Genomic DNA, 22,572 nt, shown 5'->3' on the forward strand with positions numbered 1-22,572 from the left:
AGCCTCTGTTATTAAAGAAGGAAGGAAGAGGAGATGGGAGGGAAGAAAGAAGGAAAAAAAAGAAGAAAGTAAGGACAACAACCACAAGAAAATACAATTTTCTACCTCTCCAGCCTCTTTCCCTTGGAAATAATGTATTTCACATTCTCTGAGGTGACCGTAACACCTCAAATTGGAAGGTGTCTCTTAGAGGATAGGAAGCATCATGCCATAGCTTCATTGCTTGCTTTTTCTTCGTGAGAACATGGCATCTGAGATGATGACATGGCACTGGCTACTTGAAAGAGGTCATCACATTTGTCTTTGTGTCATCTCTCATTGGTTTCTTAACTGTCATGAACCCATATCTATTCTCACCACCCCAATGATAAATGCTCCCCCACAATCTCCGGGGTCTCCCAACTCTTATCATGGGTATTTTTCAGCTCGTTTTCCTAGACCTACATGTTGCACTCTACAATCTTGGCCTACTGGAAAGTGTCTTCCTGTTCCGAGAGCATGCAGTCTCTCCTGCCTCTTCCTCTCTATTCAGCCTGCCTCACCTGTGCCTTCCATCTCTTGGTCCCTAGGGCCAGTGTTGTTCCTTGGGGTTCATTTCTTAGTCTTCCTCTCATTCTATACCTGTGCCTGTTACTGGTGCTTTACTCTTTGCTTCTTCTGTCACCTGTGTGCCAAGGACTCCCAAGTCCGAGTCTACACTTGAATCCTTCTTCCAGGCACCTGCCTACAGTATGTCTCTCCTTGTATTTTCACTACTTAAACTGGAGCATCTCACTATGGACCAATTTTCTGTCCAAGGGACATGTAGCTATGTCCAGAGACATTTCTGACTGTTACAACTTGTGGCGTGGTACTGGCAACTGGTCACTAAGCATCCTACAGTACATGAGATAGACCCCCACTGTAAAGAACATCTGGCCCCATATGTCAATAATACCAAGGTTGAGAAGCCCTGCAATAAAGACCTCGGTTGTATAATGCCCCAAACTGAACCTGCCCTTGAATGTCTTCTGTTACAGCACACTGTTGTATTCTGTGGTTACGTGTCTGTCCCTCCCACTGGTATACAAGCCTGTGGACCCACAGCTTTATACATCTTTCCATCTCTAGTTCCCATCAAGGACTCTGAACGGGACATTAGACATACAGGCAGTGCTGTTAAATTAATGTAACTCTTGTCTCACACCCCCAGATAAACCATAAGTAGTTCTATGAGGGCAGAGACCATCCTAACCTACCACTGGGCCTTGAGGAAGGTTGGATGCGGCAAGAGGGGCAGCAGAAGTTTCAGGGACAGGTGAGAAGATGTGTAGAACCTGAGAGTCCCTGCCTCTGTTGGGTGAGCATGGGTCAAAAAAAATGTATGGAAAGAAGAAAGAAGCCTAAAACCAGATTCTATTCTAGATTCTCTTAGTCTTAAAAATAGTAAGAAGTTTGGATAGCTAGGAGGGGAAGGCATAAACTAGGTGTAGGTTGGCAAAATGAAAGTTTAAGGAAGCTAACATTAAAGGAGATATGAGCTCAGATTGTTTTTGGAATAGTAAATATACTATGAAGTAAGGCCTGTGAAAAGTAATAAAAAGGAAACCCCAACAAAAATTGGAATAGGGAAGGCTACCACTTCTTGTCAATTACACCAAACATGAAAACGTCAATCACAGATCCCAACAGGAAGGGATTATCTTGTACTTCCAGACGGGAGGTACAACAACCTTACTACACCAGTAGAAAGAAGGCAGATTGTCTTCCTGCCCATCAACAAACCCAGCTGGTGGAAATACAGCTCAGCCAATGAGGAGCCTTACATTACCTAAATGCTCACTTTCCTCCAATGAACTTTCATTTTTTTCTTATGACTGACTTTCCTGTCCCACTCTTTTCTCCACAAAAGCCTTCCACTTTGCACAAATCCCTGGAGTCTCTCTCTGCTTCCTAGATGAAAAGCTGCTCCATTCATGAACAGTTTAATAAAGCCAATTTGATTTTCAAACTTACTCAGTTGAATTTTTTTTTACTAACCAAAGGGGAAAAACTGCCAAGAAAATAAAGTCATGGAAGGAAAAGGGATGAATAAGACGTTTTGGCGCTTGGTTAAATTTTCCATCTTATACTAGCATTCTCCTGTCATAGTCTTATCTGGATAATGCATAACATCTTTGAACCAAACTTACTTAATATAAATCTGTATGAAACACCAAATGGATTGCAGCTCTACTATTTTACCGCAAACTGCCTCCTTCACGTCTCCTTGACAGGAGGAGTCTTTTAAACAAAGCTGTTAGTGGTACCTGCATCCTGTTCACACCAACTTGCAGGAGTTTGTCATGCGCCTCATTTCTGGGAATGTCTCATTTCCAACTTTTCCTTTTTTTTAGCCTCATTTCTCTTTTTATTTTATTTTGACTTACTACATGGCATGCATCTTTGTGAGAAGACAATTTAAACCTAAGAGAGGGCAAAATTCCTGTTTTTTTCCCTATTTTTTTTTCTGGACACATTTGGACACATTATTTGAAGGATCTAGTTATGAAAGCAAAGAATTTTGAATTTATGAGAGGAAATTCTCCCTTATGAATGAGGAAAGAGTGAAGCATCCTTATGACTGGAAAATCACGTCTAGAGATCAGTGAGCGACATATTCACCACCCACGGGACAAGGGGTCCCCTGGGACAGGTGCTGTGAGTGTGTGCGTGTTTGTGCATCTGCGCATATGTGCACGAAGGCCGACCCATCCTTGGAGCCCTATGATATTGACAACCAGGACCACCGGTCCTTCCCAACAACCAGTGCCTTCGCCTGGTGGTTCAAAAGATACCTGATGCTACTGAGAAAGAGGAAGAGACCCTTTTGGAGTCTTTTATAATGATCTGGAGAAAAGACAAATGAGGGAAATAGCTTCTATTTCTGTCTGGTATCAGTTATTAAAAGCCACATAAAAGTAAGCTTCTACCACATCAGATTTTCTGTTAAGGTGTGTTAGGGTATCTCCGAATAACAGGATGATATATAAAAGAGGAACATGTTGTGAGACGTTAAACCTATTCATGTCCTTCCTCTTAAAAGTTTGGCCAAGAGATGAAATTAAGAAAAATGGCCCACATTACAACAGGCATGCCTCCCAGGTACCCCTCCTCACATACCACTCAGAGAGTGGATTGCCTCATTCTCCACCTTAGGGATGAGGAGTCTGGGTCTCAGACTAAGCTTGTGATTGTGTGTGTGTGTGTGTGTGTGTGTGTGAAGTCAGGGGGTGGTCTGAGTAAATGCAGGTTCTGGACTTTTCCAAAGAAAGCCCCCTTTCCATTCAACTATGAATTAAATAAATGGCCTAGGAAACATTTCAGTACAAAGAGTTTTTTTTTATTGACATTGTAAGAAACATTGTTCCTTTTCTTTGTTATAAAAAGACTAAGTGGTTGTGAAAGCAGAAGTAAGAGTCCATCTGTTGGGGGGCTGCAGCCCCGGGCTTGAGGTGGGCGTGGGGGGCATCGCACAGGCTGCAGGCTGATCCGAGGAAGGCCCGGGGCCGGCCACGTCCAAACACTATGCCTACAATACTTAAATGTATTTACACATGTTTCTTTTAAAAAAAGGGTTACACATTTTATTTTTTAAAAAATCTAAAAAAGGTGAAAACAATGAACTTGTATTTTATCTTACACGTTTGCAGGATACACAACAGTAACTTGTCAGAAAAGAACATCCTCCGATGCATTCAAAACAACATGGGAAGTCAGGTTACGAGACAGCTCAGACTCTGCTACCATCAGGTCCTCTTGGCCTGAGGCAAGCACACAGCCTCAAGCCCTGACTGGGCAACACCAACTGGTCCCTCACTTCGACGACATTAACATAAAATAAGGCACATACATCGCAAGAATCAAAACTCTGTGGCTCAAGAGTGTGAGCCAATGTGTGAAGAGCAGGGGCAGTCTGATCAGTTCTTTAGAGAAGAAAACAAAATGGATTGACAAGGAAAAACACGTTTAACACAGGTGCTAAACAGAAGTACCATGTACGAGCCCGCATTAAAAAGCAGGATATGAACCTAGTGAGTTGGTGTTATCTTCCCAAGTGCAAGGGACAAGAGAAGTGGGGGGAAGACTGGAGGCTGGGGATGGGTCCCATCACAGGAGATTCTAAGTGTACAGAAATCCATGTCCAGACAGAACACTTGGAAGTGGCCCCAAAAGATCTTCTTCATTGACTATCACAACAGACCATCGCATTCAAAAGGACACTTTCCTCTCCCGCCTCTCCTCTCCTCCATCCTTCTGAGATTTTCATATTGAGAGAAACCAAATATTGAGCTGAAAGGTGAGTGGGTCTCCTGCATATCTGAAGGCCAGAACAAGGAAAACAAAGTATAGAAAGAAAAAGATAGGGGACAACCAGGAGAATCACCAGAAAGCAAACGAAAAAGGAAGGGCACAAGGTGACAACCGTACTCATCTCAGCCTCCATCCATCCTTCCACGCACGGCGAAGGTGATCTGGGAAATACGGTAACTGAGAAGTGCAGGGCACGTCCAAGGACTCCAGCGGGGAAGGGCGCTCGGTGCAGGAGGAGGAAGACGGGAGTGGGCTTAAGCCACAAGAGCAGGCGAGCTCAGACCTTGGGACTCTGAGTTCACCTAGATACGAGATTCAGGGAACTGGACTGCCAATTTTGTGACCAGATCATGACCCGTTTGAAGAATACAGAAAAGGCCTCGATTTCTCCACTGAAGAGTGATAGAGACTCAACTCTCCTAGCTTAGATCACTACTTATCTTTTGATTTGGGGCTCTGTTCCAAAGCGGATGCTCCCTTTGATTTAAAAGAAGGTGCAGCACGTGGGGAACAGCAGGAGGACCGCAACACCCCTCTGCTTTCATCTAGTTGAAAGCAAACCCAACCGTCTCAGCTGAAGTCCCAAAAGTCTAAAATTCAGAGGGGAATTTTACCCCACGTGAGATTCTTGGTCCAAATAAGAGAACATAAACCTGAGAAAAATGAGCTGGTCCCAATATTCTATTATCTCATACTTTTCTTTGATTTTTGTCTACTACTAATTTAAATGGCAGAACTAAAGGGGAAAAAACACATAATGGACTCATGAATCACTTTGGATAAATCTAACTCCAAGATCAATGGGACAGAATACAACATGTCGACGGAGGTGCTGATGTTGTATTTTCGTAGTTTACATAATTTTTAAAAGTAAAATGCTGGATAGCCCACATACCCTGTGCACACATGGTATGTCTTTTACGTGTAGCAATTGTACACATGGGGAGTAGCTGCACTTTTTAAGTCTTTAAACCTTTTCATTGGAAAGTCTAGCTTAAGTCCACATTAAGGACAAACTGCACAGAAGACTTAACTTCTTAAATGGATGCATAATGTAATAAATAGAGTGTTAAAAATGTATCCACACAGCTATGAAACTGCGCCCTTAGTGTTTTTAAATACTGAAAATGTTTGAAGCAATTTATTCCAAATATTTTGGTCTGTCAGCTTTTCTTTTACAACCAAATTTCCTAAGTCCCCTAAAATAGGGCACTTAGACTAGAAATACTCTTTTGCTGCAGTGGAATTAATATATTGTTGATGACACAGCCAGCTGTGGGATTAAGTACCTATATACTCAAAACTAGATATAATCAATTCTCAGTTATTCTGTTATCTATGAAAATGGGGCAAGAGATGGAACTAATCAACAAATATGCCAACCCACAAATATTTCCCAAATTCTATGCAATAGCTTTAATCTATAACATATCTCCCTTCTTACCAGAACAGATGAAAGTAATAGTGTGTCTGAGCGTCACCCAGCACTCCTCCCTGGAACAGCACTGAACATTCATGGACAGACAGAGACGGGGAGGCAGGGTCCATAACCGAGAACTGACATATAGGCGTACCCACCTTCCTGTCCACAGCACATGTATGGACAGGAAGAATTTTAAACCTCAACTGGGGACAAACAATTTCCTGCACAAGAGCCCTGAACTTCCACTTGTGTGTGTCTGTCTGAGGCATGCCCCAAACTGAACGGGGACTGGGAGCTTCTCAAAAGCCTGTCACCCCTGCTACAGGACACCCACAGGAGATTCCCAAACTCACTCTCCGACTTCCGACTCCCGAGCCCAGTGTGGGAATTCAAAAAACGAAAGAAACAAAACACAAAAGCAAACACTGAGCACGTGTAAAGGAAAATGGTAAAACGCTGGACGTGTAACCCCTTAGTCACAAGCACACCAGCTTCCTAGTTCCTTGGAATAACGGAGAGCCACGTCAAATCCTTTCACTTGCCCTCTCTCTGAAAAGAAAGAACGCGCACATCACCATTTACACTGGTTTACTAAAAAAGGGGGGAGGGGGGAGGGAGGAACAGGCTTACAGTTTTCTTTTTTTTTAAAAGAGGATGTTTTGAGTGTAACAATACTGATTCAAAACTGAAATGGAAGACAGTTTCTCCCTAGAATACTTTAGGGTTTTTCAGAGTCCTTTTCCATAAAAGGAATATACTTGAAACACATCCCAGTTAGGTGAGATGAGATCGCTAAAATACATACAGAACTAAAAAAACTCAGCCAAACAAAAAAGGGTCAATTTAATCTTTTAAACTCCTAAAGTTTCAGGTCTCTTGGCAGTCGTTTTTCTCCCCTAATGCTTACTGCATAACCGCAAGGAATTTGCTTTCTTCCGCGAGGGAGGTCAGCAGAGAGCTCATGTCCCCGATTGCCATGTTGGTGGTGCTCAAAGACAGAGGCGGGAACGGGAGGGCGGCTCGCGGCGTGGTGAGTCGGGAGGAGCTATGAGAAAGGTTTTGAATGATGCTTGGGCTCAGGGCTCCTGACATCAGGCTGGCATGATCCCCGTCGTCTATGATAGCGTCGAAATCAATCTGCACCCCTTCCAGGTCATGGCTGTCGAGGCTGTCAACCGTGCTTGTCACCTGGTTAGCACCTGGGGAGAGTAATTCAGAGTTTTCAGCGCCGGCCCCCTGGAGCAGGCAGTTGGCTTCTGACATGGAGAAGGAACCAGTTTTCATGTCTTGCTGACCGAAGCCAACGGTTTGGTCATAGAACTGACCAGAGTAACTCTGCACATTCGAACAGAGCTGATGGGGCTGTCCTGGCATCTCCATCTTGATGCCATTCACCCTGCAGGTCTGACTCGGGTCGCTGAGCTGTCCTGGCTGCAGAGCGAGACCACCCCTTGGCCCAGCCTGGCGCCGGCCGCCCCCGTAGCCAGCACATGGCTGGTAGCCCCTGACGGCTGCCACGCTTGGCGGCTGCACGGTGATGCTGGGAGGCCCGGGCAGGCTGCTCTCCGGCCCTTGATAGATGTGTGAGGTAGCGCTAGCCTGCCCCAGCAGGTTCTGCCCGGAGCGGCCTGCCCCCTGGGGGTGTGTGCTGTCACCGAGGAGCTGCTGCGCCAGGTACCCCTGCCCTGTGGGGTCTGGGGTGGGCATGCCGTTCAGCGTGTTGCCTGCTGACTCATTCGGGGCCACCGACAGGCCAAAATCCAGATGGCTCCCGCTCCCTTGCATGGTGATGCTTTTCAGCTTTGCCGCCTGGATCCCGGGGCCACAGGCCCCATCGAGTAAGCTGGGGGCACCAGGCTGCCTGGAAAGGCAGTTCCCATACTGCTGGGCCTTATAGGGTGGTTCGTGGAAGGCATTCCCGTTGGTGCCAGCTCCGCCACCGTGGCTCAGTAAGTGTTCCGGGCCCCCGAAGGAGCTGGCATGCTCCCCGAGGGTCGGATACCCCCCAGCTGGGCCAGCCCCACTCCTCAGGGGATTTTGTGGGTGAACACCCATGTGGCTGTACGACCCGAAGGCCCGGGACTGCTGCCCCATGGACCGCTGGCCGCATTTCAGCTTGGAGGAGGACAGGTCGGCGCTGCCCGAGCTGACTTCGTTCCACTGAATGGGCAGGTCAGATTTACTGGCATCGGGGCAGGGCTGCTCCAGGCCGCGGTACTGCTGGCTGCCGGTGTGGCTGGCATGGCTGTCGGGCAGCCCCAGTGGGTCAAAGTCCCCGGGTCCACTCCCCAAGCCGTGGGGCACTTTGCTGTCATCAGAGAAGGTGCCTGCGAAGTGCTGCTCGTACCCGGCTGGGTTCTGGGAATTTAAATACTGCACCACGTCATCGGGCAGGAGGTCCTCATCGTTCAGGCTCACGTCGGCGTCCATGGTCAGGGACTCCAGGGTGACATTCTCAGTGATGCTCGGGGGACAGGGAGAGGAGTGGAAGTGGCGGGCCTGGCCCCCATCGGGCCGCGTGTAGTTCTGAAGCACGAGGTTGCGCTTTTCCTGGGATGGAGGCAACACCGGAGGGTTGAAGCTGTTAAGGCTGTTGAAGCGCTGCACCCGGGACAGAGAGAGGCTCTCAGATACCGTCCTCACCGGGTCGCTGGCTCTTCTCATGCTGTTGCCCAGCGCATCCTGGGGCAGCAGTGGGCGCCGGCTGTAACCATGGGCCCCGCCGTCGCTGCATCTCCGGGGAGGATGCACGGGAGGCAGGGTCCCCGCCGGCTCCCTGCCGTCTCCCAGCAGGGCCATCCGGGTTTTGAGGCTCATCCTCTCCATGTTGGGCAGCGGGGTGGGCGGGGGGCCGCCCGTGGCGGCGGCGTACTTGGCTTTCAGGCGGTACTGCTGGGCGGGAGTGAGGCTGAGCAGGCTGGGCAGACCGTCGCCCTGGCTGGCCTCGCTGGACCTGCGAGAGGCGTCGGTGGAGATGGGGTCGTAAGAGTCGGCCACGCTCACGTTCTGGGGTCGCCCCTCGGCCTGGGACGCCTCGCTGGACCGGCGGCTGGAGAAGCAGGGGGAGATGCCGGAGGAGCGGCGGCTGCTCAGGTAGGCGGAGCTGACGGTGCTGGTGCTGCTGTCCCTCCGGTTGAGCATGTTCAGCATGGTGATGTCCACCCCAGACAGGTCGCTTCTGTTCGGGAGAAGGGGCATGGGCCCGCCCAGACTGCAGCTGGTGCTGGGCTGCGTGCCTGCAGAGACAGCGTGGGAGACATGGGTTCATCTCGGGATGACAACACAGGTGTCAGCAAACAGTGACTCTTTGGTTTCTGGGGCCAGGCGGTCTGGTCATGGTGACCCACCCTGCCCTCAAGTGCCAAAGGGCCGGGGACGAAGTAAGGGGGTGGGTGAGCAGGTGGCAGGCTGCAGTGATGGATTCCCTGCCCTAAACACAGCAGAAACAACTCCCTGGATGAGTTAAGCTCCTTTGCAGGTATAGTGCAAGGGCAAAGTGAAGAACCACAGGATGTAGATACAGTGCTCCAGTTACAGGAAATCCAAGGGCAGAAGGCATTCTGAGGGTCTCATGCCCATTCTCAGGGCTTCCTCTGACATCCTACGCATGTGTAAGGCACCTGAGTTGGTGGGGGAGTACTTGGGCTCTGCTCCAGGTACTGAGTGTAATCTCAAAAACACAAAGCGACTAGGGGCTGACAGTGGCAGAAGTGGCTTCCCTGTCTCTGAATTGGGCCAACATTGGTCAAAATGACTCTTTACCTGCTGGCTGTAGACTGTGGAAATCAGAGACAGGGGCTAACTCTGGATGCCTCTGCAGCTAAGATTTCCTTACTCTGATCTAATAGTGATGATTTCACCATCAAAATATGAGTCACGTAAAGTTTTACTTTTCATTCCAGTATTATCCTCTTGCTGTCTGCTTTTTTGGGTTGGCCAAAAAAGTTCATTGTGTTTTTTTTTCCCCCTGTATTATCTTACAGAAAAATTTGAACAAACTTTTTGGCTAACCCAATAAAATATGGGCTGTCTAGAAGCATAATTTTAGGGCTGGTGTGGAGACAAGCAACCAGAAAACCCAAGGACCTGGGCCCGCTCAGTGCTCTGGCTGCCTCTGAAAGAACAGAAAACCCCTAGCAGACATGAGGTCTGGCTGGAACTCACCGTTTCCTATGAGAGGAGAGACTGCAGGGGCTTTAGGGGGTAGAATGGGGTTCAGTCGTGGAAGCATTCCATTCACTTGTTTGAGCCTTTCTAGTTTGACGTGCTCCATCCATTTGGTCCCTGCTGGGTTCCTCCGGGCTTGCAAAGCGAGGGCTGTGGTTGCAGTGGAAATGGTCGAGTCCATGATTGGGGTTTCATCAATGGCACTGAGCTCGCCCACACCACCTCCATCGGTCAGAGGAAGCTCGAGCCCGCTGTTGGAATAGTTGCTGATGGGGGACTGTTGGCTGCTGCATGAAGACTGACCACCAGGGCTTGGCTGAGATGTCTGTGGGGTCAAGAAGAAAAGGAAATAAATGTTCCCGAGATGATCGAGGCCAGGGTGCAGACGATGAGCAATCACGCAGATCAAGTCCTGCGGGATTCTCAGTGGGTGGGATGAGAAGAACTATTTTCTAGTGCATGGAGGTGGCCTCCCTTGAGCTCAGTGATGATGGATGGGCCAGCAGGCAGATGTACCGTGGAGGGCAATGGACAGCAGGGGGAGCCAGGTGTGATGTTGCAGCCATGGGATCCCTCCCCCGATGCCAACTCTGAGTCACATTTCCTCAGTTCCCACCCCACCTCCATGACTTTAGCCTTTGGGCAAATTACTTAGCCACTCTAAACCTCAGTTTCCTTATCCAGAATGTGGGGACAGTTTATTTATCCTAAGGATTGTTGTGGAAATTAGGAGTGAAGCCCTGAAAGCACACACAGTTCAAAACGACCTGGATAATAGGTAGTAATTAATTGGCTTGGAGAGTATTAGTGGTTATTAGTATAAATGCTTTAGTCCTCAGGATATACATGCCAGGAACACATGTTACTTCCCCTCCAACCAGTCCCTCTTTACGGTTCAGGGTTGGATCCCCAAGCTCTATAATCTCTGTCCATTCCTTCTACATTTTCTTGCTTTGTAAAACTCCAAGTAGGGGGATATATGTAAAAGCAGTTGTAAGAGGGAAGACTTAAGTCACTTAAGTTTCTGCCATAGACAGAAAGGAATCTCTGGAGAAGTCACGGGCATCTTCCAGTCCCCAGTGTGCAACTAGCCTTGCACTAGGAGAATCAAGCCAGGTTTCTCTAACTCCAACCAAGTGGACTTGGCAAGCCAATTCTGTAACTCTTGGGAACTTAATCTAGTCCACTAGGTTCTCAGGGAAAGGCCCCCCTCCAGGGGCCCCTGACCATGGGGACAGCTCATTGTGCCTATGTTTGGGAGCACTCTGGCTTGCATTGAATGTTCCGCACAACCTGGACCTGGCCCGTCTAAAATTCCAGTGGTGACTCGGTGGATAAACAGTTGAATCCTTTTTGTAGAGATAAGAAAAGTGATGTTCAGAGAAGTTCAGTGACTGCCCAAAGTTACAAAGTGAACAGTGTGATGACCTAGACTCCTGGCCTGGCCTCACTTCTGTTCCTCTGTAGCACTCACTCTGGTGTTACCTAGCAACTGGAGTCTGACAAGAGCCCATGAGCAAGGAGAGATAATTACACACACTCCGGCACACACGGCTATGGTCTCAGGTGGAACTACAGTGCTGTCAGAAGGGGCTCTGGACACAGGTCATTTCCATGGAACCTGTCACACTTTTTCTGAGACCACAGTACACACACCCAAGGAAATGAACACTTTCTAAGTGAGCACCACATAGTACACTAGGTGTGTCCTGGGCAACCAAGCAGAGAAAAATAAGATGCACAAATGTGACCATGAATGCATGAAGCCTGGCTTATTTTTGCTTCTGCAGAGTACTGAAGGGCCAGACCACCTGCTCCTTTGCAGAGAACTTAGATCATCCAGGGCTTTGAATGACTTTTCCTCTCAGGTTGTCAAATCAGTATGTGTGTGTGTGAATCTGTGTGTATGTATACACACTTTCCTGTAGAAGGATGCAGACTCATGTTTCCACAGGGCCTGGAAGAAGGCTCATGCATCTACAATTAGAAAATCCTTAAAGGACCCCAACAGTTCAATACAGGTTAGATTGCCAAGAAGTATATCCAGTTCTTGCTCCAAGAAGGTGGTGCATGTTTGGTCCAAGAATAAATTTACACTAGTCAACATGACAGTTAAATGGTCTTTGAGAACATCTGCTTGGTCGGCCCCAGTGTGATTTATTATGGAATCCTAGACAAATAGAACAATGAATTTCAACATCTAACTCCACATTTTCACATGCTGAATGTTCAAAACACATTGCTTCTATGTTGGAAACATATCTGAGCAATGTTCACTACCAAAGATATCACAAAGGACAAAGATTAAAGAAAATGAAACAAACAGAGAGCTATATGTTAAAATGAAAACAAAACAAAGAGAGCAGAGAAGCCAAAATTCCCTCACCTTATTACCCACTGTCCTTAGGAAGTGAGAACAAGACATTTAGGAGCATTATACAGAAGAGATGTTGGAGTAATCAGAAAAAAAGAAGAAAGAATTTAATTTATAGCGTGATGAACAAATCAAAGACAAGTTGTTAAAGAAAGAATATTAGAAATGTAAATCTCACATGCTTCAGTAACTATGTCTATGAAGATACCTACTTATATTTACATGTGTGGGCACATATACATAAAAAAGTCTCCTGTGGAAATTTGATTAATTTATTAACCTCACTGAACCTCTGTTTCCACACCTGTAAAATATGGGGCCTAGTCTCAATATCTGAGATCTCTTTCCAGCAGTTTGTTTCTATATCAATATATCTGTATCTCATAAAATATTGCACATCTTGGAGCATCTCAGATGTCACTGAGCAAAATTGCTGTCATTTTTATTTCTACCAATTTTCTTTTTAAATAATGAGTGTTTGGAGAAGTGATAAGTTTACTTTTTTTCCTTATTTTTTGCTAAGGATGTACATAAAAGGTACCAGGGACTCTGAGCTCACAGGATGTCCTACAAATATAAATCATTGTCTTTCAATGACATTACCTAGGAGACCAAAGATTTACTTTCTTTGTTTCAATAAACATTAAGGATAAACAGTTGAATCTTTTGCACAATTTTTATACAGGTGGACTTTATTTTAGGAAATTGATAAATATTCCTCCCCCAAAAGTATATAAAACACAGTTTATGAACTGATTAATTTAAATGTATAGGGATCAGTTATAACACATATATAAACTTCTTAGTAAGGTGTTTTTTAAAAGCAAAGTACAGCTATCCACAGGAAAATAATGATACATCTGGACAGCTTATTTGCATGATTTTTGGCTAGACCTAATGTCACTTGCTAAGACTCTTAAGAGTTTAAAGACAAACTCAGTTAGTCACTAAAATGCAATTAAGTCATAAGCATATTACTTCCTGCCCATACATACTGGCTACACATGACATCACTCAGGAATTCACAAGATGTCAATCCAATTCCTGGACTTTTCTAATTTTATGCAAATGATTCCTTACACTGAGTAGAAATCTGCCTGTCTGATCATTCCCATGCATGTGGAAGTCTAAGCACGTGACTTATCTAGTACATTTCTTCCACATCCAAAGATTGGACAGACTAGAACCCAAGACACAGAGCTGACTCCATATAAATATGCCAAATATAGATGAACTAAATCTCCTCTGATTTCTACTCTTTTCATTTTGTCTTTGGGAAAATTTTAGCTGTTTTATTCTGGCCCATGCAAAAAATCACCAAGTGAAGTCTGAAAGAAGCTGCAGGAATAGCTTAATCCATGTGTCCTATTTGTCATCAAACTGTAAGATTTTTGTCGATGACAGTTTTCAAATCCCTCCCTTGCTTTCCACCTCCTTGTTTCAGGAATCATTTTTAATACCATTGCAAGTCTATCAACTAATCTCTAGATTGGCATGGGAGTTGTCTTTTCTAAAAATTCAGAAAAAATTTTAAAAATCCCTTCATATCTTCCCCTCTTTTTACTCCAGCACATTCCCCTGGGGCCCCATGACTCGTGTTTGGCTGTGCCAGGTCCTGGGCCCCTGCACACATTCCTTCCCCGCTCTGAGTATTGCACTTGGCGGCCCCCTGCCCGCTGCCCCTCCCATGGCATCGCCAAGTGCACCCTGTTAGCTCCGCTCTGCATGCTCACACCAGACTTGTCTTAGAGCCTTATCACCCAAGCTTTCTTGATCTGCCTATCCCACTGGACTGCAGACCCCTAAAGAACAGGGACCATGGCTTATTTCAGGTGGTGCTAGTAGTAAAGAAACCGCCTATCAATGCAGAAGACATAAGAGACACGGGTTCTATCCCTGAGTCAGGAAGATCCCCTGGAGAAGGGCATGGCAACCCACTCCAGTATTCTTGCCTGGAGAATCCCGTGGACAGAGGAGCCTGGTGGGCTGCGGTCCACAGGGTCACAAAGAGTTGGACACGGCTGATGCGACTCAGCACACATGCATGGCTTATTTCTCTTGGGGTCACCAAGGCAAAGAAGTCAGAAAACATGTATACAGAGGGACCCAATGAATAATTTTCTATGTTAGAGGCCTCCTGCAAATGTGGTTAGTGGTGTGTGTCTATCTGCCACAACTTCCAGATCGATTTAAAAAAAGCAGTTAGGAAACCTCAAACCTCTTTTCTGAGCTGGGGTAAGCAGTTGAGATCAATGAGTTCTGACCTCCTTAAATCAAACAGTGGGTTCCAGTGAGGACAGGGGTGATGTGATCCTCCCCTGACTCAGCACCCTACCTGGCCCCTTGAGAGACCTGGGACAATCAGAAGGAAAGCGAATGACATACCATGGGCTTCTCCGCCTTGACAGTTTTCACTTGGAGGCATTCTTCCCGCTTTGAGGTAGTGTTGCTGAGGTCCTTCTGCTCCCCGAGGGCTCCCTGAGTCTGCCGGCCAGGTGACCTAGACTGCGAGTGGCCGCCGGAATCTCGTGGGGGCGGGGGCCGGGGATGCACATCCCCACGCTGCTTCTTCGTGACATGAGCCTCTGGGCCATGTACAGTCTTCACGTGTTTCCGGAGGGAGCTGGGGTCTGTGTAGCGCTTGGTGCAGCCGGGGATTTTGCACACATATGGTTTCTGTCAAATGCCCCACCAATGAAAGAATAGATTGTTATTAAAGTGATTATCCCTGGCCCAACAGTCTCTTGTGGCTCTTCATTATATTTTTAATTCTTTCAAAGCATGATCACACGGTTTTGAGGTATTCAAAACCCTCTAAATGGTGCAGTGGTTTAATAAAGACTATCTGGACACAGTTTGGGGTCCATGGAGTCTAGCTTGAACACATTACTATTTTAGAGAGTGCTCAGGGAGAGCTTGAGAATCCTAGGTGGCACAGTGATAAAGAATCTGCCTATTAATACAGGCAATACAAGGGTTTGATCCCTGGGTCAGGAAGATCCCCTGGAGTAGGAAATGGCAACCCACTCCAGCATTCTTGCCTGGAAAATTCCATGGACAGAGGAGCTTGGTGGGCTGCAATCCATGGGGTTGCAAAGAGTAGTACATAACTAAGTGTGTGTGTGCACTTGCGCACACACACACACATACACACACACACACACGGAGAACTTAGAACATGTAAACTGTGTTTGTGCTCCTGGAAAAATTTATTCTGTGAGTAGGAAGTAGTGTCATGGTGTCACATGGTGTCCAAGATAATTTGATGATGATGACGGTGGTGATGCTGACGCTGATGATAAAAGAAGAAGGCTTAAAAGACACCCAACCTTTCATGAGAAGAATGCTACACATCTTTGGGGAGAGCTTATGTGAAGACATTTCTTATGAATTCCTGTTTCCCAGGCTTAAAATCACTCTTCCACCTTTTAAAATGTGCTCTTTACACATAGACATAGTAAAAATAATAATAATAATAATTGCCTGGTATTTCCCTGGTAGTCCAGTGGCTAAGACTCTGTGCTTCCAGTGTAGGGGGCCCGGGTTCCATCTGTGGTCAGGGACCTAGAGCCCACATGTCTGGTCGGGGACCTAGAGCCCACATGCCACAGGAAAGATTGAAGATCCCGCATGCTACAACTAAGATCCGGCGCAGACAAATAAATAATAAATGAATAAATATTTTTAAAAATTGCTGTAGCCTCTCCTAGGTTAGATATCACTAAAATATGATCCCTTGGGTTGTATTACAACTGTGTGGGGGTGCTCAGGGCTCAGAATATCCAGAACCTTTCCGATCTTCAAAGTCCTAAGCCCTGTTGGAGTATCCACAAATGCTCACTCATAAACCGATGAGGGCTGATAGATGTCATTCTGGAGATGAGTATTTCTGGGTGAGGCTCTGCTCCTGAGTACTAAGGTCTAGAAATTACTTCATACTAATTTCATTTTCTGTGTGGGTCAGTGGTCCAACCTATAGTCATCAAAAATTATACGGACACTTATAATTGAATATTTACTCACATCACAGAACTGCTGGCATTATATTCATAACCAACATCAGAACTGTGATTCTGTTTACTTCATTTGAAATATAATGTATTCATGGATGTTTATATGAGTCTATATTTACATCTGTATATATCAGGAGATGAGCTATTAGATAAACAATAGTCATGAAAGACATGATTAATATAATGTATCCATTGGATTAAAAAAAAGAGTCCCTGTCTTATAGAATGATGCTTTTCCACTAAAAGCCCAAGAACAGCCCAAGAACCGAGTGCTGCCTAAAATTATGGCATGCCCTAATGGAATGAGGTAAAGATTCCTGAATGCTGAGAGACCTCACCTCCAAATTTGAGATAATTTTGGGTCGAATTGATTCCCATTAACTACAAATTACTTCTCTTCAGGAGCTTGTGTGATTTGCAGCATATATATGTATAATGAAATGAGCACATCAAATTCTATGCATTAGGGACAGAAGAATGGCTCTGACGATTAGTGTTATTACTGTATAGTGTCTGACCTTGGCCCTGTGCTGGCTCACTGCACTGCTGTGACAGGCAGACAGCAATGTCTGGGGCGGGGAGAGGGAGCACAAAGCCAGGCCAGCATTCCAGGTTTGAACTGTTCTTCCCATAGATGTCTGCATGTGTGTATCATGGCTTAATTTGGAAATGAGGACATAGCTAGAGATGGAATGAATATACTAATATTTATCAGCTCCTGCATTTCCAGGACCAACAAGTACATGTGTGCCCATGTGCCCTTATATGTGCAGATAAACAATAGCCACCTACAAAAATCTCCAAGCACACAAGGTCAGGAAACAACACTTCACAACAAACACTACATGATGTAGATTGGCCCCCAAATTCTGTTCTGATTAATGACTGAAATGCAATCTAAGTGTAGGTAAAGATAAATGTTGTCAGGGTTCTAATTTACCCACATTTCCTGTCCTGGAAGTTTAAATTTTGACACCATGATTGCCTTTTTGACTCCCTGAACTGAAAGATACTTTGTGAACACTTTCATTCTACTTGACTTTGTAGAATTTATCCAAATAAAATTTTAGATAAACATTTAATGATCCCTACTAGATACAAGACTCTGTAAGCACAGTTTTATATATGATAGGATTAAATCTCAAAGAATGGAAAATATGAAAAGTGTGGATGCTAAGAAGGATATGGACAGAGGGGAACCATTCTTTCATTGGGAAGATGGTGGAAGGCATCAATCATCAAATTTCTGTATCTGGGTATAATGCCCAGCTCCTGGGGTCAGGATATGAACTAAATCTGACTATGTATACATAGTGCTTACCATGATGTGATATGGGGCACATAGCAAGTGCTTGATAAACAGAGCTTTGATTAAAAAAGGTGTTGTAGTTGGGTCCTTAAAGAGGAACAAGATGCTGAAGGATAAAAATGAGGGCAAGAGAATGCAAAAAAAAAAAAAAAAGTATCCCGAGTCCAGTAGTAGGACCACTCCAGGCATGTGGGCCTGCTGTCTGGAAGGTTGTGTTCATGTTCACCATGGTGAGAGGTCAAGGGATCGTGGAAAAGGAAGACCGGGGTTGAGCAGGTGAAAGCAGATATGGGGTTGGCCAAAAAGTTCAGAAAGTATCTTACAGAAAAATATTTTCTTGGCCAATCCAATACAGGCAGAAGACGTCTAAACTTTTCCTAGAAAAGATGGAGCCTCTGGAACTTTCTGGATAGGGAGATACAACAAAATCAAAGCTCAAAGAAACTGGCTTCATCTGGTTTGGGATGGAACAGTAGCTCCATGTTCTGGAGTAGGGAGCCTGGTCAGAGGCCACTGTGATGGTTCAGTGGCCCTACATGGGCAGGATAGCCACAGAGGTGAGAGCTAGATTAGCTTCCCCAAATGGGAATTGCTTCCTATTCTGTTCCACGCCATCTGCCTCATCCAGAATAGCAATCTGCTTGCCAGATAACCATCTATCAATATTTGTTCAGAGAAAGGATGAATATACAAATAAGAGGACAAATAAATGAAAGAAGACATCTGGATTTGTCTATGGTTGATTGATGATACAAATCTGGACTTCCTGGACACACTTAATTTTGATGTATCTGAAAGTGTCTATCATTCATAGGCAAAGCTGAGGGCTTTCCCTATTCATGGAATAGAGAAAAATGATTTACGTGATTGTAAATAAAATTTTACTTATGTGTTTATGCTCAATGTTAATCATTTGTTTTAGGTAAATCGCTCCATTTTGGTGAAAGATATTGTTGACCAAGATACAATTTAACCTCATGATGGATATTCAACTCTCATACAACACTGCACTTTCTAATGCACAGAAGAATTCAAGCTCCACTATAATGCATTTCATTAAAGCAAACAGATGTGGGCACACATTTGAAGCTCATAAAAAGATAAAAACTCAGTAAGCATATTTATATCTATTCATTGCTGAAGTTCTAACATTCTCAGTGCCCAACTGGCTTCACAATAACAGAAGAGAATCGATAGGAATGTATGCCTTCTACGTTTCTGGTCATAATTGTACCTAAGTGTATGAAATATAAATAGATTAATTAAATTCTAGGCTAAGTTAATCAAATCCCCTAAAACATTTTAAATTGAGATATTTGGTTGGCCAGAAATTTGTATGGAAAGTCCATATGGAAAAACCCAAATGAACATTTTGGCTAACCCACCATAATTCACATACTATAAAGAAAACCCTTTTAAATGGCACAGTTCAGTGGCATTTAGCACATTCACAATCTTGTGCAATCGTTACAACTATCATGTTCCAGAATATTTTTAGCATCCCAAGAAGAAACCCTGTACCTATTTTCAGTCACCCTATTCCTCCTCCCCACAGCTTGTGGCAGCTACCAATCTTTCTGTCTCCATGGATCTGCCTATTTCAGATCCCCTAAAACTTTGTACAAAACAAGTACATTGGATTACAATTTATGGCTCAGCTGGTAAAGAATCCACCTGTGATGCGAGAGACCTGGGTTCAATCCCTGGGTTGGGAAGATCCCCTGGAGAAGGGAAGGGCTACCCACTCCAGTATTCTGGCCTGGAGAATTTCATGGACTGTATAGTCCACGGGGTCGCAAAGAGTTGGACACGACTGAGCGACTTTCACTTTCACCACCCATCATAAAAGCACTTTTGACATAAATTAAAAAAATGGAAATGCAGCATCTTGTCTAAAACATCTAAAAACAGTGGATCAATATTATAGATCCCAAAGGACTCAGGTTTCTTTATTCCACTAGGATCTGTATAGGTGAACTCATGTGTGTGAGTTTATGTGCTAGAGTGCTTTTGTAGAGTGTGGCGAAACCCCTTTGAGATCTTTGTCAGTTCAGCTGGAAGGAAACTTGGCGAGGGCCATCTCTGCCACCTTCAAGCCAGTGGCCAGTGAGCTGAATGGTGCACTTTTACAAATTCCCTCTTCCAGCTCTTTGGAAGATCATGAAGGGCCTGACTGGCACCTTGTGAGATGAGAGTCACACCGAGGTCAAAATGTTCTCTTTGTCACACGATTTCAAGCAAATGGATGACCCACTCTGTGGGGCAGAATTACATCTCGTGAGCAAATTCTGGTTAGCTACACTATTTCCACCACAGATGTGGGAAGCCTTTGTGTTAATCTCTGAATTCATTCAAGAGAAGGTTTCACAAAGAGAGGCAGACTCTGAGCTAGACCTTTAAGTAGAAGCTGAAGATCTGCAGGCAAAAAGTGAGTTAAAATGTAAGCAGAGTGAATTAGAAACCATTTTCATTTATTCTTACGCTTCTCTGAAATGTGTGTGGGATAAATACCTCAAACTAACAACAACACAACAGGAACCCCCTGAAGCTTTACTCAATATATTATCTTAAATAATTGACTAGAACCCATTCTGGATTTCTGAGAATAAGCTTCCAAGACCCTTTGGAATTTAGACTGTCTGGAAATCCTATTTAGTCAAGTCAGGTTGCTCTGCAGAAGTCTTTTTTGATATAATGCATTTGAAGATACCACCTGGAGAAAGCAAATAAAAGTGGCTGTCTTAGCAGTAAGCTGTCAGCTGTCAACACCTCTCTTCTCAGTCTCTCCTTAGTGCTTACGGGGTCATCGTCCTTCAAATGCATTCCTGCTATTCCAGGCAGAGCGAGTGGGTGGAATTCCAAGTTAAATGCTCCTACTGTTTGACCAGTAGGTGGCAGTACTGAACAACAGGAAACTTGTTCCCCCTATCCTCAGCTTGTCTCGCCCATCCAAGACCAGGTTTCAGCCCTTCCTCTGAGGCCCCCCAAGCCTTCACCTGCAGCATTAACATCCACTCATGCTGGGAGTGGCCAGAGGAAACTACAATGGAACAGGCTCACGTCTCCAAGTATATTCCCAGAGGATTCTTTATTTCCACCCCCTGAGCTCTGGACCCAACAGGCGGAGCCTTACCTCATTGGAATGTGTTCTGTTCTGGTGCTTGGCGCGGTCGGAGGCATTAGAGAAAGCCTTGTTGCATCCTTCGTGCTCACAGACGTACGGTTTCTCTCCAGTGTGAGATCTCAAGTGTGTTTTCAAGTTTTCGAGTCTCGAGTAGGCCTTTGTGCAACCTTCAAACTGAGGACGACAGGTAAATCTGGATGACCCCACACAATGACAACTTCTGCCTCTCACTTGCTCCAAGTGAATGAAAGACGGACATTTGGAGGGTCGGCAGCTTTTCAAAACCAAGGAACAAAAGTCCACTAAACTCTGCCTTTATTGGGATTCAGATGGTGGGCTCAGGGCAATTTGAGAGAAAGCATTTTCAGTGCTAGTAAAAATCCCGGGACTTTTTTTTTTTTTTAATAGGCCACTCAATGTGGACAATGGGTTTCATTATCTGCTCAGGGATCTCCTTGAATTCCCACTGATTTCAGATTCAGCACAAAGTTCATTAATATGGCTTTGTGTCCCTACAAAGACACGGAATTTGATCCTGTTTGTAAAGGCCCTTTAAGATGTAAAGTACCAAGGCTCAGGCCTGAGTGTGCCTGGCGGGCACCTTAGTGAAAGAAAGCTTAGCCTCCTGCTCTTAGGTCTGTATTGGGCCACGGTGACAGACTGGGGGGCAGGGGGTGCTGGGGGGGAGGGCCGAGGAATAACTCTAAAGCCAGACAGGTTATATTTTTGAAAGGTCAACTGAAGTTTTTCAAGTTGAACCTGGCCTTTCCCTATGCCCTCCACGGCTCTGGTGTGACAGACCCTGGTGTGAGGGCAAGCCCAGTGGCCCCGCGTTCATTCCCACTGCTACATGGCTGGTCCCTGCTGCGACCTGCCCACCGGCCACTCTGCAGAGCTGGGTTGACTCAGTTGCCGTTAGCCAAGTGTTTCATTAAATAAAAATTGAAAAAAATCAGCTTCTTGACTGCCCAGTCACATCTCCAAAGCACATGGTCTTGAAGCCACCATGTTGGACAGGGTGGGTCTAGACACTTCCTTGCAATATCTCTCAGAGCTCACCTCTCAGCGTTCTTCCTCTAATTCTCCCCTCCTCACCCCTCTCCCAGCCCCAGGAGTTTACCACAAACAGCGCTCCAACCCTCTTCTCCCACCACTCATCAGCTGGCACGGTTCTGGTTCTTGGAGTAAGAGGAAGGACTCACGGGTGCAAGACACCCTCTCAGTGGACATCCCGCCCACCCCACCGCCAGGACTCACAGTGCATTTGTGAGGCTTCTCCCCCGTATGCCTGCGCATGTGCACCACCAACATATACTGGGCTTTGAAGGGCTTCTGTTCTCTCGAGCAGTCTAGCCACCGGCACACAAACTCCTTCTTCTCTCCATGGATGTGGTCATTATTTATATGCTGGGTTTTGGGGAAAAAAAAGAGAGAAATCAAATGGAAATGTACAACTCTTTTCTGCAGGCAATATAACAGAGGGCCCCAAACCCCCTAACCTGAAAGGCTCCACAGTACCTTTCCCATATGGCAGACAATTCTGTTCTGGTTAGTACATTTCTTCAGTCAATTTGCTCTTACCAACTGTGGACACTTTTTTTAACTAGCAGGAGTGACAGGATTTGGAAGAAGCTTTGGAATCCTGAAAAAGGTACTGCAAGGGCAACGGAAGACAGGAGTTGTGAAATGGGGTGAGATACACACGTCCTCTCTGGGCCTCTGCTATCTTTCACTTGTCAAGTTGGGATCAAGGTGGGGTGACCACAGAGGGGACCTCCAGCTCTCACCCCCTTCAGGCCTTGGGTAGCACCTGGGCTAGTGATGTGGCTC

General features: G+C 45.6%; 1 protein-coding gene across 2 annotated transcripts in view; it reads right to left on the reverse strand.

Annotated features, from left to right (window-relative positions):
- Positions 1 to 3,339: 3,339 nt before the first annotated feature.
- GLI3 (GLI family zinc finger 3) overlaps positions 3,340 to 22,572 on the reverse strand; it is a 308,086-nt gene continuing 288,853 nt past the window's right edge. For both annotated transcript variants that reach the window (XM_070466892.1, XM_070466903.1), the window contains 5 exons: positions 22,000 to 22,149; positions 20,752 to 20,916; positions 14,682 to 14,972; positions 9,920 to 10,247; positions 3,340 to 8,991 (listed from right to left, as the gene is read on the reverse strand). In XM_070466892.1, the coding sequence (XP_070322993.1) occupies positions 6,659 to 8,991; positions 9,920 to 10,247; positions 14,682 to 14,972; positions 20,752 to 20,916; positions 22,000 to 22,149 (3,267 nt within the window). In that variant the 3' untranslated portion in view covers positions 3,340 to 6,658. The remainder of the gene's footprint in view (positions 8,992 to 9,919; positions 10,248 to 14,681; positions 14,973 to 20,751; positions 20,917 to 21,999; positions 22,150 to 22,572) is intronic.

This window comes from Odocoileus virginianus, chromosome 1, assembly GCF_023699985.2.
Source record: "Odocoileus virginianus isolate 20LAN1187 ecotype Illinois chromosome 1, Ovbor_1.2, whole genome shotgun sequence".
Classification (NCBI taxonomy): Eukaryota; Metazoa; Chordata; class Mammalia; order Artiodactyla; family Cervidae; genus Odocoileus; species Odocoileus virginianus.